The sequence below is a fragment of the Pteropus alecto genome, unplaced genomic scaffold (assembly GCF_000325575.1).
Source record: "Pteropus alecto unplaced genomic scaffold, ASM32557v1 scaffold88, whole genome shotgun sequence".
Lineage (NCBI taxonomy): Eukaryota > Metazoa > Chordata > Mammalia > Chiroptera > Pteropodidae > Pteropus > Pteropus alecto.
This window is the reverse complement of record NW_006494611.1, coordinates 16,668,693-16,688,443: the sequence shown is the minus strand read 5'-3', so window position 1 is coordinate 16,688,443 and position 19,751 is coordinate 16,668,693. Positions and strand designations below refer to the sequence as shown.

The following is a 19,751-nucleotide window of genomic DNA, read 5'->3' as shown; positions in this document are numbered from 1 at the left end:
TGATCTTCTTTTAATATTGCACATAAATGGAATATATAACAACTTTTGTGTTTGGCTTCTTGTATTTAGCATAATGTTTTTGAGATTCATCCATGTTATGACATGCATCAGTCCTTCATTCCTTTTTAGGGCAGGATAACATTCCATTGTATGGATATAAAACAATTTGTTTATCCATTTACCCTTAGTAAACATCTGGGCCATTTTCTACCTTTTGACTATTGCAAATAGGGCTTCTATGAACATATGTGTACATGTATTTGTTATGTACAGGTTTTCCATTTTGGGGGGTATATACCTAAGAGTGACATTGCTGAGTCACGTGGTAATTCTACTCTTAGTTTTTTGAGGAACTGTTTTCCACAGTGGCCGTACCAATTTGCAGTCCCACTGGCAGTGTATGAGGGTTCCTTTTTCTCTGCATCCTCTCCAACATTTGTTATCACTTGTCCAGTTGATTATAGCTATTATAACAGGTGCGAGATGGTATCTCATTGTGGTTTTGATTTATGTTTCCCTAATAGCTAGCAATGTTGAGCATCTCTTCGTATATTTGTTGGCCATTTGTATGTCCTCTAAAGAGAAGTATCTGTTCAGGTCCTCTGCCCAATTTTGATTGGATCATTTGTTTTTTTGTTGTTGCTGTCATTGAATTGTAACTACAGAGTTCTAATTAGTAGAATACATGCTCAAAAACAAGCCTTGGTCTGACATCAAAAAATTGGTGAGTGAATGAACATTTATACATTTATGTGAAAATAAAATGGTTAAATTATTTTTATTTTTCTAAATTTTTTTTATTATGGTGACAGTGGTTAATCCAGTAAGTTTCAGGCATACAATTTAACAGTAAGGTATTTATACATTTATTGTGTGTTCACCGCTCATTGTTAGATTTCTTTCTGTCACTACATATTTGAAGGAAGATATTTTTAAAAGACTATGCATTTTAACTGATTTTTTTTTTGACTAACCAACTACCAGTCCCGATTGTTGGATAAGAGAGCTTCCATTTTATATATTGTTTTTCCTTATCCTTTGCATAAATGCTAACATATGTTAGACAACCCAAAAAACTTCCACATAAAACAATAAGTCCACGCAAGGTCAACCTACCTCATGTTCCAGAAACAGAGCTTTTAGCTGTCCTTTGGACCAAAAATCCATGGCATATGCTAGCAGCTTCATGGAGACCATATTGATTCTGAGAAAATTCCCAGCAAACACAACTCTGTCAATATTCTGGGAAAGAAAGAAAAAAAATTGAACCATGGTATAAAAATAGCATTTAGCAAAGACCCAATGTTCCGTACATCACTGTACTCCCAGGACCTTGCAGAATAAAATTTTTAAGTGGAATTATTTCAGCATTTCCAAGATGAAGTTGAAGAAACTTCAAAGTGCATTCCATAAGAACAAGAGGGTGAGATTTAGGTTGAACAAGGCAGAGACTGACATTGGGCTTATTTGCAGGTATATTCGGTTGCCTTAGGTCTCATATGAAATTCTGCCCCCAACACTTATCCATAAAATTGTAACTGGAGTCTACGGCCATCCCACCCTGAACAAGCTTGATCCCATCTGATCTCGGAAGCTAAGCAGGGTCAGGCCTGGTTAGTACTTGGATGGAAGACCACCTAGGAAGACCAGGTGCTGTAGGTGCAAAAAAGAAAAAAGAAAAAAGAAGGGATTGTAAGTTGACAAAGTCCTTGCAATCTGTGAGGTTAACCAAGGGTCGCCTTGCCTAAAAAAAAATTGTAACTGGAATTCAAGTTCAGCTAAATTTGCTCGTGCATTCCTTCGAACCGCCCCCCACCCAAACTCTCAACTATAAAATATTATTCTAACCAATTCATAAATGAAATGGCCATGATACGGGTTATTCATCAAATGTGTTTACTTGGTTTGCTCTGTACCAAACACTGGGAATACGAAAAGAAACAATACTTAGTCTCTACCTTAAGACTATATGGTGGAATATCCTGTTTGTTCAACATGTGGGTTAAAATACAGTAATGAAAAATACACTTATCTTTTCGTTCTAATGGATACAGATTTGCATTCTGAATACACACTTAACACTAGCTCAGCCCTGTCTATCATGCAGAGGCTGCTCACCACTCACTGACTCACGGAGCCAGTTGTTACGGTCACTCATATCAGAGAGAAGAGAGTCTTGGAAAGTGGCATTATTTTCTGTTCAGTCTATCAAGAGTAACAGAGTCTAAGAACATCAGCTTTTAATTGTCTTATCTTTTAATTGCATATTCATGAACCCATTAACCATTGTGAAAAATTTCCATGGGCAGAGGGGTGAGAGGTGGTATTAATAAGTTTCCACAAATGACCGTAGTCAAAAACCACCCAGACTAAGAGGTGGCAAGGAACACTCAAAGTAAGAAACTCAGATTAAAAAGAAACTTAATTAAATGTAGGTGTTTTGCCATTTTCTCCAAAACAAAGGAGTTCAAGGTAGGACTTGCTCAAAGCCCCAGTCCTGCATTACTCTGCTAGAAAGGCAGAAGGAATACAAGTGGTATTAAAAGGTGATGGACACTCCTTATTTCAAATAAATTCCAGGTAGATCAAAGATATACATGTGAAAATAAAAGAGAAAAGAATAAAAAAAGAAATAGACAAAGACTAGAGGAAAACATGAGAGAATTCTTTTTAAAAATGTTGAAATAGAAAGGTCTAATACTCAGAATCCATTAAAAAGGCTGATAATATTCACTTCAAAAGAAATAAAATATTTATTCAGGGAAAAACATCACCATGAATAAATTCAAATGAAAAGCAATAAACCAAAAATATTTTCAGTACGTATAAAATGGATTAGTTACCTACAAATCAGTAAGAAAAAGACTAACGACCCAAGAGAAAAATGAGTGAACAGTATTAATATATAGTTTATACACACACAAGGGGAAATACTAATGGTTATTAACAGATTAAAAAAAGGCTCAGCTTCACTTAAATATGATACAAATTACAATATCTGTAAAAAGACCTGCTGGCTCACTCAAACTCTGTGGAAAGCAGGGGAAAGTCCTATTGCTCTGTTCCCATCAAACTGAATTTTGAGGTCTATGAGTATAGCCAAGTACACACACAAGGCTTAAGTTTTAAAGCTTGTTTGGCTACTTGGAAAAACTCTCTTTAAAATTAATATCAAAAAACAAATTCTCTGTTACAGTGAGTCCTATAACCGAAGTGGACTTTGAAAAGGCATGTCTCTGTAATACATTCTTGCATTTAAACTCTATCTGAAATGGGCCCTTATAAAAAGTACCACCCTAACCAATAGGCCAGTGACATATTCTATGCAATATTGTGAGTGTCTCTTACAATCCCGGAGCTCAAAGGCAGGGCTGACACCTGAGGGCAGAGACTATCATAAAGACTGCCTCATACTCTGTTTAACATTAGGAGGGGATTTTTCAGTACCTATAATGTTCTAGTTCTTGATCTGAGTGGTGGCTATTCAGGTGTGTGTGTGAAAATTCACCAGGCTGCACACTTATGATTTGAGCTCTGTCATATTTCTAATAAAAATTTTATTTTTAAAAACTATTACCAATGCTACTATGATTCTTTAACACTTCTCCTACTATTACCTGTTCCATGTCTAACTCCTCTTTCTTGTCTTCCTAACACAGCTCAGTGACAGCTGTTCTACTTTACACATCTTGTATTTCAGAAAAGGGTTCCCTTTTTTATTTCCCAAAGGAATTTTGCAATATTTCAAAACATGTTACCAAAGCTTTGTCTGTCACTGGCTCCACCCTTTCTTGTACCTGGGGCTCTGGCTGGCCTCAGCTGTAGTGAGCTCTCTGTGCTTTGATAGCCCTGTACAATGCTGCTTGAACTCCATGCCACAAGGCAACACTGTAAAGAAGCTGAAAGCAAAGAGAATATCGAATACTGCAAGTGAAACGTTTCCTCTGAAAATATTTGCAAGGATGCAAAGAGCTTTTCCTCACACTTCAGGAGGCACGTGGTAATAATGATGGTCAGAGAGGTGATGGCATGAATTGTAATTCGACCATGTTTCTTCTAAGGCTGGATGGTTTTATTCATCATCCAGTGCCTACTTAAAACAATACATATATTCTTCCTCCTCCCTCAAACCACAGCCCTCACATTCTATGAAGTGTGACTATAATGAAGCGCAGGTTTCCCAAGAAGCTGAAGCTGTGTAAGAGTCGATAGTTATTGCACTACTAAAGGTGATGCGGATAAATGACGCGTGGCTTTCCCTGGATTAAGGCCTCACCTCGTTCAACGCACACATCCGAGCAATGGAGCCGATGTTGTTGGTGATGGTGACCAGTGTGGCTCGGGCGAGGTCCTCCTTGCTGATGGATTCTCGCTTTTCCTTACTCATCATGTTGCCAAAGCTATGTTGGAAATATTAGCGAGAGTGTTCAAAATCATCCTCAGGCAGACCCCATACTTCCACCAAGGTACTGTGGAAAGCTGTATGAATAACTGTTCAAACTCAAATGACCTGATTCCACTGCCATGGTTTACAAGCAGACAGGATTATGATATGAATGGTTGGCTGCCCTTTACTTAATAGGGACACAATAGCATGGCTATTAATGGGGGGGAAAAAAGGTTTTTATATTCCTCTAGATGTCTGAACAAGAATGAAACAGGGGAAACTGTTGCAAGTTTTCCAGAAACTCCTTTCAAAGCTGCTCTATTTTAAGCACAAGCATCAAGAGCTAAACATCTCAGTGCTTCACAAAGGGCAGGAGACCAAGTCTGAGCTCAGATCCCACAGATACTTGCACCAGGCTGGTGGGTTAAAATTTGTAAAACTAACTATATGAATAGCCAGGGTGGAGATGCTGCCTTGTGTTTAATCACTACTGCTCCTAGCTACTTAGTGTCTACCTTGATGCTACAGCAGATCCTTGAAGGCCAAATCGTTCATAGTCTCCTCCGTAAATGTCCTTCACCAGCTTATCAACATTGGTGCTGTCGCCTTTAGCTGCCATTTCCAGAGCTTCTTCAAAGGTCTCACAACCAGTCAGCAAGCAACATAGGCCTAGGAATGTTCCACCTCCAAGACTGAAGGAACAATAAGGTTTATTTTTAAATTTTACTTAAAGATATGCCCATCCAAGTCCCCAACTACATCAAGACCACTAATCTGGGTTAATAAAGATGGAAGAAAAAACAAAGGGGCACTTGAAGTAAGATGTTAAGGGTGCAAAAGAGCTTGAGGGTAGATTGGATAAAAATGAGGGCAGAGACTAAAAAGAAACACCAAGAAAAACTTGCCCATGAATTTAAAAACAAAACCAGAATGAGACTCTCACTGATTTCTGTTGTGAGACCTTCAACTAGCCACTAACCTAAGTGCCTCATTTGGTCTTCCCAACTATAAAATGGGGCTAAATCATGATCTCTCCTAGTCGTGTGGTCTGAAAGCAGCAAATAAGCAAAGTAATAACTGGTATATATTTTTAAAAAAATATATATATGTATCTGGAATATAAATACTTAGAAAAAATTATGGTGCATAGTTCACATGTATGGGGCCAAACTCTGTGGATGACAAAACTGACCTGGGACTTACCCAGGAATAGCCAGCTCCAAAGCCGTAGCTTTCACCTGACCTCACTTCTGTAGCAGAAATAATATCATTTAACTTACTCGGAAGTTTCTGAAAGGAAACTACTGATTGGTCTCATACTACTTTTTTTCTACTGGACTCTAGAAAAGGTTATTAATATTTTACTTACCACCAAGTCAAAAATAGTAACAAGGGTCACAAAAGGTTATAAGGCTCAAACTGTTTTAAAAGCTTTCCATTGTTTGGGGCGGGGGGGAGTTGGAATTCTCTTAAAAGAGTCTTTTTAGACAAAATTGGAAACTAATTATGGTAGTTGAGAATGAACTCAATTGTGTTTTAATATCAAAGTTGCCTGAGGGAAAGCAAAGCAGGTTCAGAGTAAAGCTATCACCAGTGAACTTCTGTCAGGACAAGGAGCACTGACATGACCATGGGTTTTAGTCTTTATTTATCACTCAGAAGACTAAATGTAGAAGAATAAACTGCTCACATCAATTTGTTCTGAAGCTCCAAGAGCGTTAGCTCTAGGAAGCCCCTATGTATTTCAGTACTGGCTTCTAATTCTAAAAGAAAATTCAAGTAGAGATTAAGGTTATTTTTAACTTAAATATTTTTTTTTAAAAAAAGAAAATTTAGGGTAAATATATTTACTGTCCATAACCACTAACAAGAAGGCACCAGACTGTAGATAGGCACATAGTTCTTTAAATCGTATCTACAGCGAAACTGTATGTAATATTTCTTAAGTAGTGATTCTTACAAAAATACATACTTGATTGACATTTAGGGTTGCTGTGGAAAATCACATAGCTAGATACCACCAGTTGCAGCTATCCAAACTGTAGCCATAGTACCATGAGGACATAAAGAGCTCCATGGACATTATTGCCTTGACAACTCAGTCACAATGCAAATTTTGGATTTCCTCTAGGAGAGTTTATCTTTATTTACATTTAACATGGCGGGTCATGCTATGTTATCAGTTTCAGTTTATCCTACAAAGGGACTGTGTTTTAACGGGATTACTTTTTGGTTTGCAAGTCACCTGGATGTGTCTTGTTTTCTCTCTGTGTAGTTTTAAAAAGTCTTTGCTCATAATTCTAGCTTTATCTTTCATCAACACTAATAATCTTTCTTTAAATATCAGGTATTGGTATTCAAGGCTTTCAACAACCTACTCCAAACATAAACAACTGAAGACACTGGCTGACTTAGAAAGAAGGCAACTCATCAATTGACGTATCGGTATGAGTGAAAAAGGGCAAGGGCTTGGTATGTCTGGAAAATGACAGGTGACTCCAGACAAAGCACTGAAGTTGAATGGGGAAAGCGAGCATGCACTTGCACAGCTGGAACACTGCAGACAGGAGGAAAGAATGCACAGTCGCAGAAAAGCGCTTTATTTAAATATCCCCAGCCTGCTAACTATTATTTAATCCAGTGATTCTCTTGCTTCTAATCAGATACATCTATCTGTTCCGGCAGATGGTAAGACCTTCAGCAAATCAGACACAAAAACATAATGCTAGAAACAGCCTTTGAATATCATTGTTTTCTATTTAAAAACAAAACAAACAAACAAATAAAAAACAGCCTTGTAGTGAGGGATTTTAGGGAGAAGTAGAAGAAACCTTCAATTATTGAGTGCTTGTGCCCTTAAAACAGATTCCAAAACAATGAGATGAGCTATACTGCAACTCCCAATGAAATTTCAAAATTCTTTACATTCCTCTTTTAATAGAATACACATTCTAACAATGTCAGCTGTAAAGCCCTGTTATTTTGCATTAACCAACAAAATTAGAGTCAATAGAAAAAAAATGTCGCTATGTAATACAGAAGGCAATAAAATTACACATAACACTGAAACAAACCATTTGAAATCATGTTAAAAGGAAAACTGATATCTGTAATGATGTGGCTTTCTAAAAACAAAAATGCTTAATAAGAAAATAGAGTATAATACCATAACAAAAGCCCGGAGTTACAGCTATCAGTTCACAAGAGAAGCAGCAAAACTTTAAGCTTAAGCCATTTGCTGAGACGAGTAATTCCCAGTGTGTGTTCCACACACTGATGTTCACTGCTGACCATGACCATTTTATCAGTGGTTTTTAACTGAGATCAAAAGAAAACTTTAGTAGAACAACTCTGGTTAGACAAAGAGGATCTGGGGCCCAGAACTGATGTTTCGTTACACTCCCCTACCTGTGGCAGCCCCTGAAAGAACTCTCTATTAAACGTTCAGTTTCCTGTAGCACATTTCCAAAACTACTGGTTAAAGAGAACTTGTTGCTAAGCTTGGACATCCAGACAGGATCTGTGGATGATTGCAAACCACTGGTCATTAATGGGCATTTAACAATAACTAAAATTAACAGGCCTTATTTACACATGGAATAGAAGCCAAACACCCCAATTAGCTTATTATTAGCAGCTAGCTATTCAAGATGACCCAAATCCCTGGAACTTCTGAGTTTGAGAAGGTCACCTGTGATGTAATTCATGAATTTAAGTGTCAATCAACAAAATTATAAATATCTAATTGTAGAAAATGTTTAGCTTATTTTTTCTTGGGGTTAGCTTTAACAATTCGATTACTCCTTCTGGGAGGAAGTCTGTAGTTTCTTAAAAGTTGTACCTTAATTAGGAGATCACTAAGGTAAAACCAGCTCAGTTGAAATATTCATTTGTCTCTAATACACTAACAGTCCTAATGAGGCCATGGGATCACCTGTGATTCTTGTGTGGGCAAGGAGGCTTAGTTCTGCGTTCTAAGTGAGAAAATGTATGCCTAGTGGCAATGAACTTACACCAAAACCTATATTCTGGACACAAGCAGGATTTAGTCGTGTGTGTGTGTGTGTGTGTGTGTGTAAGCCAGGCTTTCTCAATATCAGAACTACTGGCTTTTGGGGCTCCATACCTTTTTCTTGTGGAGGGCTGTATTGTAGGATATTTAGCAGTATCCCTAACCTGTAGCTACTAGATGCCAGTAGCATCCCACCTCCAGTGTGACAATTAAAAAATGTCTTCCAACACTGCCAAGATCCCCTGGTGGGATAAATCTTACTTTCACCAGTGGTGAACCACTGATTTATACAGACCTATCACAAGTCATGGAAATAGAGAAAAGCAATGCTCTCATCCTAATGGGTGACTAGTACTGCAGAATTTCAGTACTGGCAAAGTCTGTAGAAACGATCTAAGAAAAAACTCCCTTCATGGCACAAATAAGGATACTGAGGCCCAGGGAAGTTACATGACATCTTCATCTATCAAAAATAATGGTTTCAATGTCATGTCCCAAAGCACACTCCACATGACACTTGTTCCTTAATGCGTCCCTCCAAAAATGGGCTCTGAGATCCAGTAGGTTGGAGAAACAGTTCATACCAAATCATTCTCTTAGAAGTAAAAAAATACCCGTTCGATTTTATTCACACTAGGTTTTCTCAAAGATTTCTGACCCCAGATTGAACCCCCAGTAACAGGAAGCTGTCCCATCTGCCCTTGGGATGTGTGTGCACTAAAAACAGTCCTGGTAGCAGGACTGTTTTCCTGTCCATTGCTTTCCAAAATTCCCTGTGTGGTGTGTCAACTATCCTAGTTCTCAGCTAGAGCATTTATCCAAGGGTAACAAGCATTAGTTATTAACCCAGTTTGGTTTACTGCTTGGAATGATGTATTATTTCAAGCAATTCATCCTGTGCTAGGCACCAAGGTGGTTCCAAAAGATGGTTTCCTCTGAAGTCCTCTCTGACCATGCTAAGCATCCTTCCACCTGCATTCTCCTGTGCTTACTGTCCCAGCCATTCATTTAGCACTTAATATGTACTGCCTTTGAGGAAAACTTCTGATGTATGTGACCCTTCTTCCCTCAACCTGACCAATTTCTGGCATGGCAAGGGCTGTGTTGTCAATCTTTATATAAATCACCCTCATAACATATCCAGTAAATCCTTTTTGTTTAACTGAGGGTAAGAGCCTTCTTTCAAAAATGTATTCAATATAAATAACCTTTTTAAAAACTGGTCTTCAAGGAAGAGGCCCGAGTTTAGGTATGAAAAAGTTTTCCAATAAAAACCAAGTTACCTGGTCCCTGTAACTCTTTTATAGTTGTCCTTGGAGTAGACTGCTAGGATGCTGACACCTGAGCCCATGTTTACCAGCAGCATGGGGTATGGGTTATCAAGGCAGTACGGCTTTTTTTGACACAATTCAGGATTTGTGGGATTTTCAAAATAGTAACATTCCGGCTTGCCATTGAAGCCAACGGAGTCAACGTAGAGCAGGCCCTGAATCAGACAGTCCAGTTCGTCCAGTTTATTGAGCTGCAGGTTAGCAATCTGAAAGAGAATCAGACCTTGTGAGAGACGCTGCCACATCACTCAAGGCTCCAGAGGCTTTTATCTGGACTTAAAATGCATCCTTGACATTAAAAATATGGAAACACCCTTGAAACACCAAGTTGTGAAATCTATTGTTAATGAGTCACTCCACTGGAAAAGTAGCCTTGAGAGACATCAAAAGTCCTGACTGCCTACAGCGAGTGCTCAAGGATGGGAGCTTGCCTGGCTGTGGGAAAAGTAATCCTACTAGCATGTGTACTGAGTTGAATGGTGGCCCCTGAAAGATAATGTCCATGTCCTAATTTTTAGAACCTGTGTTACTTTATTTGGAAAAAGAGTCTTTAAGTTAAGGATGTTGAGATGAAGAGAACATCTTGGATTACCTGTTGGGATTCCAATATCAAATTTCCTTGAGACATACAGAAAAGATTTGATAGAGCCAGAGGAGAAGGCCATGTGAATATGAAGGCAGAGACTGGAGTGCTACATCACAGGCCACGGAATGCTAACAGCCACCAGAAGCTGAAAGAGGCAAGGAAGGACTGGAATCTGCTCAAGAGCCTCTGAAGAAGTGTGGTCCTGCCAAGACCTTAATTTCAGTCTCCTGGCCTCCAGCACTACAACTAAATAAATTTCTCTTATTTTAAGATACTAAGTTTATGGTAATTAGTTCGAGCAGCCACAGGAAACAAATACAGCATACCACTGAAATAGGGGCTCTCTCTCAGGGAACCTTACACAGGTTCTCAAAGCTGCAAGAATCTTACACTTCCTTGATAGGACATGAGGTCCCAAGGGGGGCACGTTGAGCCTAGGAGCTGGGGACAATCTCATTAGCCCGCAAAGTCCAACTCCTTTTTCCTAGGTCTTGACTTTGGAGTTAGGCAAACCTGGTTTTGAATTCTGGCTCTAATATTTATTTAATCGAGGGATGTAGTGCGAGTTACTTAACTTCTCAAGCCTCAGTTCTCTCACCTGTAAAATGGGGATAATAATACCCACTGCATAGTGTTGTTGTGAAAATTACAAGATAATAATACATGTAAGATGCTTACACAGGCTTGGCATCTACAAAGAACTAAAAAAATGTTGACTCTTTCATTAATAGCTGGGTAGTCTCAAAGTGTCCTTTCATGCTCCTATGAGACAAAAAAACCATTTTCCTAGGTAGAGAGGGAAAAAGGTAAGGGAAATGAGTTGGCTATGGGAAAGCTGAGGAATGAGTGGCCACTTTATATCCTCAAAAGTTTAATTCATGATCCTCAAGAGTGGTATTATTGCTGGTCCACAGGTTGGGGTTGATGATCATTTTCCATGGATACATACACACATACAAAATCTAGCAACCAGCAATACAAAACTGAACCAATAAAGAAAGATATAAAATCTAACTTAAATTTTTTAAAAATCTAAGAAAATAATAGCTAATATTTATTGTTTACTACATGCCAAGCATTTATACTATTGTGGAAAAGATCCAAAATCAGACTGGTGAGAAACCAAGTAGCATTTGGAAAGTTGGAGAACTCAGGTTTATTACGCCAGCAGACTCAGAGAAGCTATGCTCTGAAGATCTGGGCCCGGGGCTCTGTTGCAGCGTTCCTTGTATAGACCTTCTTGGCATGGCCTGATTGGGTAATTTGAACTCAGGCCGCTACAAAGCGGAGGTAGTTGCTATGGTTGCAGGTAGTTACATTGCATTATAAGGGCTACCGCAGTGACAAAGTGCTACAAAGCACAGGAGTTGCTAGGGGGTACAAACAGTTACATTTGTTGCTTAGAACAAGCAAAGGGAAAGTGAGTCTTTAGTCAATTTCGAATATAGCCCATGCAGCAAGCGTATTTACAGAAGCAGAAAGAGAGCTGATTAGCCTTTTGAGTGAAAATTTCTCTTCATTCCCCCCTTTTGATGCCCATCTAAATTCTTATAGGGAGGGCATCAACCTCTTGATCTCCCGGGGCCAGGGGTTGGTAATTCCACAGCATAAGGATCTTTGCTGCAGTCTTTCTCTCTACTATAGCCAGCCTCTATAGCCTCTATGAGGGAGGTAATCGACCGAACAAGAGGCAACAGGCAAAGGAGAAGGAGGCAGGCCCCGAGGAGGAAAGACGATAATTCCAACTCGTATTCCAACTAAGGGCTTAAAGCCTCCAAAGGTAGAGAACCATCCTCCAAAAAGGCTACTGGAGTTTCATCTGTGCCATACTTGCACAGGCAAATGTGCCAGCTTTGTCATTTTTTTCGACAAGATTCTCAACTGCCTAGCCCTGGTCATCTATCTGTAGGCAACAGTCGGTAAGATTGAATTTTCCACACATGCCGCCTTCTGCTGCTAATAGATAGTCTAGTGCTAACCTGTTTTGGTAGATGGTATTTCTCATCTGAGTCCGTTGATGTGCAAGGAGGGTCAGGGCTCTCCCAGTCTCGTTAGTAATGATTTCTAAGACTGCCTGCAGTCGGATAATCCAGTTTAACATGTAAATGGGGGTATGGTATCCCCAAGATCCATCTTCTGCCCAAGTGGCAGGCCAAGAGTATTCGATTATCCACTCTGGGGGCCACTCATCATTCTTCCAGTCCCCTATTTGGAGTTCTCTTTTTACCCGCTGTAAGGGTTGTGGGGCTGGGTAACCAAGTAGTTCCCCTATTTTCAGAGGTAAGAGGAAGAAGGATGGCCTTTTCATGCCAATTACACAGCTCCCTTCCCAATTTCTGGGAAGACAGATGTGGCCTTGTTTCCACAAATCCAGTAAAGCCCATGTGCGGCTATCCAGTCTCAGACCCTGCCTGGGTCCTGCCAGGCTCCAGTTAGCTCTGGGAATCTGGCCAATAGATTTCTCTCTGTCCTGTTTCCCCACCACACGCTTTGTTTGGAGGTGGCATTATAATACCGTAGGCCAAGCCAAATTAAGTTTCTAACTGACTGGGAGATTTCCTCCACCCCTAGCCAGGCAGTACTGTCCTCTAACAGTATGCTTTAAAATCTCATCAGAGGTGCGTGGGGCCATTATATTTGGCATTGTCTTGGTGGGAACTCGTTCTGTAGCTTCCCATGGCCATCTATCCCCCATCAAAGTTCCCCCACATACATAGCAGGAAGTGACATTCAGGGAGTGAGCTATTCCTTCAGCCATTTTGAGAAATAAGTTTTAGTTGATTGTGGTGATGGGAATTGGGTTCACTTACTTCCTTGTAGAAGGACTTATAAACCTGAAAGACTCAAGCTGGATGGTCTAGTACTTAACCTCTGATATGAATTTGAACATAGAAATATAGTCCTGTCCCGTCAATGCCAAGTGTTAGTATTTCCCTGGACTTCCCACAGGGATTCAGGAGTTGATTATGATTGGTTCTAATGGATTGCACTTATGTGTGGTGCAGTTTGATAGAGCTACCCCCTTTTTAAAATACATCTCTTTCTTGGTGGTGGTGGTGGTGTCTTTTTCCTAGTAGCCCATAGGACACATGACAAATAGGCACAGCTTCTTTCACATGTGAAGCTGTGAGGATATATATACTTTTTTTCTGTCCTGTAGCTTCTTTTCCAGCTGAGAGAGCCACAGGATTTCCCTTCCTCCAATTGGCCCTGACTCACAGAAGCACAAGCATCAAACTTTAGGATAATCTGACTGGAGTTTCCTTTTACTCTAGTCTGGGCCAACGCAGGTCCATCTGTCCATCCTCCCCAGTCCCCTAAAGCTACCCTTATTTCAAAGACTCTTTCAGTGGGAGGGTCATTTGGGTTCAAACATACATAAGGTTGGTTATTTCCTGGGTCACATACTGAGTCCTGAGTCTGGTTTTAGGTACAGGTCCCTTTCTGAGTTCCCTGGCATTCATAGTAGCTATAGAAAAGTAAAGTAGTGAAAATTCTTTGACCTTCCTTGGTGACATGGATACACAGTTCACAGTTCTCTGCCCTAATTTCCCTCCCTCCCTAGAATCCAATTATAAGGAGCCCCATGACAAGATTCCTCAGGCTTCGACCGTGCGTGGACCAGCCAGCTTCCAGCTGGTGGCTGGAGCAGGGCATGTTGTCTTCCTCAGGGTCAACTTACAAGGGTTGGTGGGATCTGTCTGCACCGTCCATGAAGGAGTTTCTGTAGGAGCCGCCGGTTTCAGCCGACTGTGGTGAACATCTGGACAGTCTGGATGGTTGATCCTCAGGCTTCTGCCATGCAGACTGGCCAGCTTCCAGGGTGGCCAGAGCAGGGCTGAAGATCTCAGGTGGATTTCTGCTGCCTCTGGAGCATGATTCGGAGCGGCTGATCAGGAAGAAGCTCTGCAGCCCAAGTCTCCTGTTTTTCCAGAGATGCTGCTCTCTTTACCCAGGTGTGGTAGATCCACAGGGTGATACCCGCAACTTTAATATCAGTGGGAGTTGCTAATATAACAGTGTGAGGGACTGCCCAGCTTGGCTGGAGTGGCTCCTTCTTCCAATTTTTAACCCATACTTCATCTCCTGGCTGAAGAGGGTGGACCCAATTCTCTAAAGGGATAGGGGCTCTTTCTAAAGTTTCCTGAGCGATGTGATGGAGGATTTTCCCTAAGGCCTGAAGGTGTTGGGACATTTCTAGGTCAGCCATTAATCGAGGGTCTCCTTTTAACTTCCCTATCACCGGGGGGGAGGTCTCCCATAAAGGATTTTGAAAGGGGAGTAGCCTGAAGGCACTGGAGTGCATCGAGTTCAGAGTAGAGCCAAAGGCAGCAAATCAATCCAAGGTAACTGGGTTTCCTGACAAAGCTTAGCTAGCATGGTTTTGAGCTCAACTTTCTCTGAACTCTGTGGCCTGTAGGCCGTGTGGAGCTTCCATTTGATTCCTAGAGCTTTGGACAAGGTCTGAACTATCTCAGACACAAAGGCAGGTCCATTGTCTGATCCTATAGAAAGGGGCAGCCCATATCTTGGAACGATCTCTCTTAATAAGGCCCTAGCTATGTCCCGTGCCCGTTCAGTGTGCATAGGAAAAGCTTCGACTCATCCAGAGTAGCTGCAAACTAACACAAGCAGATATCTGTGGCCCCAGCTGGGCTTGACCTCAGTAAAGTCCACTTCTAGGTCTTCGAATGGCATAGTTCCAATTGTTTGCACCCCTGGATTAGATCTGAGCCTCGTGCTTTTTCTGATATGACAAAATCAGTCACAAGTACAATAAATAGGGGCAGTGATGAGAAGGAAGATCCTTTCCTTGTCAACTTCTCTCCACTTGTGTGCTTCCATCAGTATTTCCAGTTTATGAGCCAAAAGAATTCTAAAATCGGCTACTCTTTGACAATACGACTATGATACAAATGCCAAGGCAGCCACCGTGTGCATTCCAAATGTTTAGGAGACTGCCAGTCTGCAGAAAGCTGGACGTCGGCAATGCAGTGTAACCTGTCTGAGACAGAATGCTTTCCGACAGGCAGAGCAAAGCAGCAGGAAACAGGGCAACAGCCATCACTCATTTTCATCTGGGTTCTGAGAGTCGATAATTTTGACGTGCGCAAAGGGGAAAAGCTCTTTGTGCCCATTCACTTCGCCAAACTGCTGGTAGAGGAGCTGTGGTTTGAGGTTGAGCATATGCATGAGCAGGTTTTTCAAGAAACTGCCTGTCTTCCAAAGTCTATTTTGCATTTCTACCAGCAATAAATGAGAGTTCTTGTTCTTCCACATCCTCATCAGCATTTGGTGTCATTACTGCTTTGCATTTTAGCTGTTTAATAAGTGTGTTGTGGTATCTCATTTTAATACAATTCCCTAATGAAATATGATGTTGAGCATCTTTTCCTATGCTTATTTGCCATCTGTATGTTTTCTTTGGTGAGGTACCTATTATCTTTTGCTCATTTTTAAATTGGGTTTTCTTACTGTTGAGCTTATGGAAATCCACAAAAAAATGTCTTACATGGATCATACCGATTTTTTTTTTTCTCCTGAAACATACATAGTGAGCCAAAATATTTGAGTGAAAACAAACAACACAAAAGTACAACTCTTGGAGGAAAAAGCTCTGACATTTACAGGCAGTTTGGGGAGGTGAAACTTAAATGATGCAGTCCATGATGTGAATCTGTAAAGTACCTATGTCGGGCAGGAGTTCTCCACATTTGGAGCAAGAGTGAACTGGCATATTCTGTTGTTACTACCCTCAGCTCCTCTTTGAATGAGGTAAGCCTGTTAGTCAGGGTCACTGGTTCTCGCCCCATGAAGGCTCTGCATTTCCATCAAGGACTGCCTGTCTCCATCTTCAAAAGCATTATTATCTTTCAGCAAAATTGCCAGCTGCAATGCCAGTTGCTCATTTTCTTCATGAATCTTTTCTCTTGGTCTTTCAGCATGAAAATCTGAACAGTAAACCTCCATTTGTGCCCTAAGGACTGTTATGGTCTCCAGGTCCTCCTCCTGCTTGGTGATAGTCTGCTTCATCTCGTCCACTTGAGGCTGCTTGGAAGTCAGCGCCTTCTCTGCCAGTTCCAGCTTCTCATGTAGTTCCTGCAGCACTACTTTATCTACTTTTTCTGACTCTTTTCTTTTTAGTTCTTCAACTATTTTCAGTGCATTACTGTATTCTTGAAGAAGACTGCTGTGTGTCAACTGTAGAGTGGCTAATTTGGACTTTTCATGTTTTCCATGTGGTGAGGATCTCACAAGCTTTTCAACATAAGGGACGGGAATCATCCCAATCCAGCCGTCCTTGTTCCGGGCACTCCACACCCTGTTCTTCAGCCTTCTCTATTATCACCAGGATCTCTCCCTTTTTAAAGGGCAGGTCTTCAGCATCATTTCCAGGGAAACCATAGAGAGTCTGCACATATTCCAGATTTTCTTCTGCTGTAAGCAGGTTGGGTGCTGATACAGATCTCATTGATGGGCTTGGATACCTGGGTGCAGGCTCGATCAGGGTGGTGATGCCCAGGCAGTGAATCTGGTAGAACTCCGGGCAGGGCCGGTAAATGGTCAAACTCCTGGTCCCCAATCTTAAAATGGCGGTAGGAGAGCAAGTGGATGATGTAGTGGGAGACCTGCGAGTTCTCAGGCATGGACAGCACATAGTCCCCGGGGCAGGTGGAGGAGTCGTGGACTGGGAACATGCCATGGCACTGGCCCAGGAGCCAGGTCTGCGCCTCCTGGTGAGACACCGGCCCCATATACCAGGCGGAGTAGTCTGAGGAGTTGAACTTGAACCTGGTGGAGGACATGGTGCCGGGCCAGGGCTCTGGGGTGGGTCGGGAAGGCAAAGGCACTGATGGTGGAGGGCTGTCTGGCAATTGTGGGTAGAGTGGCTGTGTGGGGATTGGCAGAGCTGCTGGGATGTGCAGCGGTGGGAAGATAGGTTCTTCCTCGGGGTCTCCTTGGTGGATTGTTTTTGCTGGCTCCTCCTTGTTCTTTCCCAAGTTGGTCGGGCCACAAGTACCTTACTCTGTCCCTGCCTATTCATGCAGATCTGGACCCAAGGGGGCACTATAGTGGCAATTTGCAACCATGAGTCTATGTATGGAAACTGGCATGGACGTCTAGGGGTCCTTGTCACTACCCAGTACACAGCTCTCACAGTGGGGAGGTCTAGGGTCCCTTCCGAGGGCCATCCTACCCTGAAGGCAGGCCATTCAAGCTCACAAAGAGCTTTCCCAGGGTCAGTGTGACCCCATAATCCTCTGAGAAGCCTTTCTTAAAATTTTTCAACATACGATTTAAGACTATTGGCTTAGAGGAACCTCCTCCCATATCTACCTTAAGGAATTCCCTAGTAGAGGAAGAAAACAGACCTTAAAATTTCAAGAAAATAACTTGACAGAGGGCCCCTATGTCAAAAGGGCCATTTTACCTCTTTTCTCAAAGTTCTTGACCATTATGGCTTTCCCTGTGTACCCGCCACGCCTCCCACGACAGACAACAATCACGTCACATGGAGGGTTGGGGAATAGGGTCAGGGAAACTTTGGAGGGGACGTCACTTGCTTCGCCCGTCTCTGGCTGCACCCCTTGTGGGGATTTTTCAGGCGCCTCTTAGCACTGGTGGGTCAGTATAAACCCCTGATCTGGATCACTGGAGTAGGCTCCTCACAGAGATCCAGTGACACCACCTTAAGCCATATGAGGTTCACCATGGAACTGCGGATTGGGGCTCAACTCTCGTTTCGTGGCAAGGCTACGTCTCAGTCATTCAGCACTCACTCTCTTTCATACAACCTCCCACCATTCCTTAACCTATCCTCTGGAGAGTAAGCGGTTGCTCCCCTTAACGTGTGGAGGATGCTTGGTTACTCCCTTCGCCCAGTGTTAAATAAACAGATTCCACCTTGTGACGGTGACGCAAAGACAAACAAGGGTGGGTGCCCCCTCCAAAGAGGAGACCATTCAGATGCTCATCTGGCATGTCCCAAAGGAGCTTAGGTGATGCTTAGCCGTAGCAGACTCAGCTACGCTCAACAAGTCTGAAGTACAATCAGGAGCCACTTAGACAGGGACTCGTGCCATTAGGAGATTTCACTGTTTGAACATCATAGAGTGTACTTTCACAAACCCAGATGGTAGAGCCTATTGCTCCCAGGCTATAAGCCTGTATAGCATGTTACTATACAAAACACAGGAGTAAATCAAGCCAAGAGAAATGATGTGATAAAGGAACAGGGTAAATACGAGATGTGTGAGGGTGCTGCTGGCATAATATGGTATACTGTTTTATAGCAAAACTTATTTTGTTTATAAGTAGAAAGGGTACACTCTAAACTAATGATAAAACATATAGTAAATACATAAACCAATAGCATGGTCATTTATTATCATTATCAAGTATTATGTACTGTACATAATTGTATGCGCTATACTTTTCTATATTGGCAGCACAGTAGGTTTGTTTATACTAGCATCACCACAAACATATAGATAATGTGTTGCACTATGACGTTACCACAGCTACAATGTCGCTAGGCAACACAAATTTTTCAGCTCCAATATATGCAGTCCCTCGTTGACCAAAACACCGTTGTGCTACCCGTGACTGTATCTGCCAAACAGCCTGACCAGGTGGCATATACACTTATGAAAGAAAATAGATGGGCTGCCTTCTGTTTTCATGCTCAGTCTTGGCCGGAGTGAAGACAGGACTGAAGAAGACAGATCTCTTCCTGTAGCCCGTCTGTCAGCGTACTAAGTGATGTGCCCTTATCTTTGCAAAGTGTGTGAGGATGAATCGGTTTTATCATCCTTTCCAAAGAATTCATTCACTCACCAAGTATTTATTGTGTTCCTTCTATATGCCAAGCATTGTAAAGAACAACCAAAGCTCCTGCCCTCCTCCCCGACTCCCCGCCGCCTGGCCCGAACTTGTATTCTAGTACAGGGAAATGACCAATCATCGAATAAACTAGTGAACACAGAATATACCAAATGGCAAGAAGTGGAGGAAAAAGCAGCGCAAGGGGGAGAGGGAGTGCTGGAATGGTCTTTGTGGAATTAAGTAACATCGGAGCAGGGACAGGAAGAAGTAATACAGCAAAATCAGGCCAGTATCTGGGGAAGAGTACTTTAGGAAGAGGAAACAGTGTTAAGCCTTTAAGTGTGCTTTAGGTGACCCACTGTCATCTTTTTCAGATGATAAAAGTGAAGCCCATAGGAGGGACACATCTCACCCAAAGTCACCCAGCTAGTTAAATGAAGAAACAGGACTAGAATTCAAGTTAAATGCTTTTTCAATTGCAAACTCAAATTTAATTTTCAGGCTCCTGGACCTCAACCTTTTTAAAACTCTGATCATTGGGCTCCTTTGGTGGGAAAAAGATCCCATGAATCATTTAAGTAGGTGGCAGAGTCAAATGCTACTGCTGAG

General features: G+C 41.7%; 1 protein-coding gene and 2 pseudogenes across 1 annotated transcript in view; 1 reads left to right on the top strand and 2 right to left on the bottom strand.

Moving 5' to 3' along the window:
* The window catches only part of PANK1 (pantothenate kinase 1), a 50,577-nt gene that overhangs the window by 4,386 nt on the left and 26,440 nt on the right, over positions 1–19,751 (bottom strand). The window contains exons 3-6 of the mRNA XM_006925962.3: positions 9,683–9,936; positions 4,903–5,079; positions 4,277–4,400; positions 1,117–1,242 (exon numbers count right to left, since the gene is read on the bottom strand). Of these exons, the coding sequence (XP_006926024.1) occupies positions 1,117–1,242; positions 4,277–4,400; positions 4,903–5,079; positions 9,683–9,936 (681 nt within the window). The remainder of the gene's footprint in view (positions 1–1,116; positions 1,243–4,276; positions 4,401–4,902; positions 5,080–9,682; positions 9,937–19,751) is intronic.
* Positions 1,544–1,662, top strand: LOC112474265 (annotated as a pseudogene).
* On the bottom strand, positions 15,772–17,558 carry LOC112474115 (annotated as a pseudogene).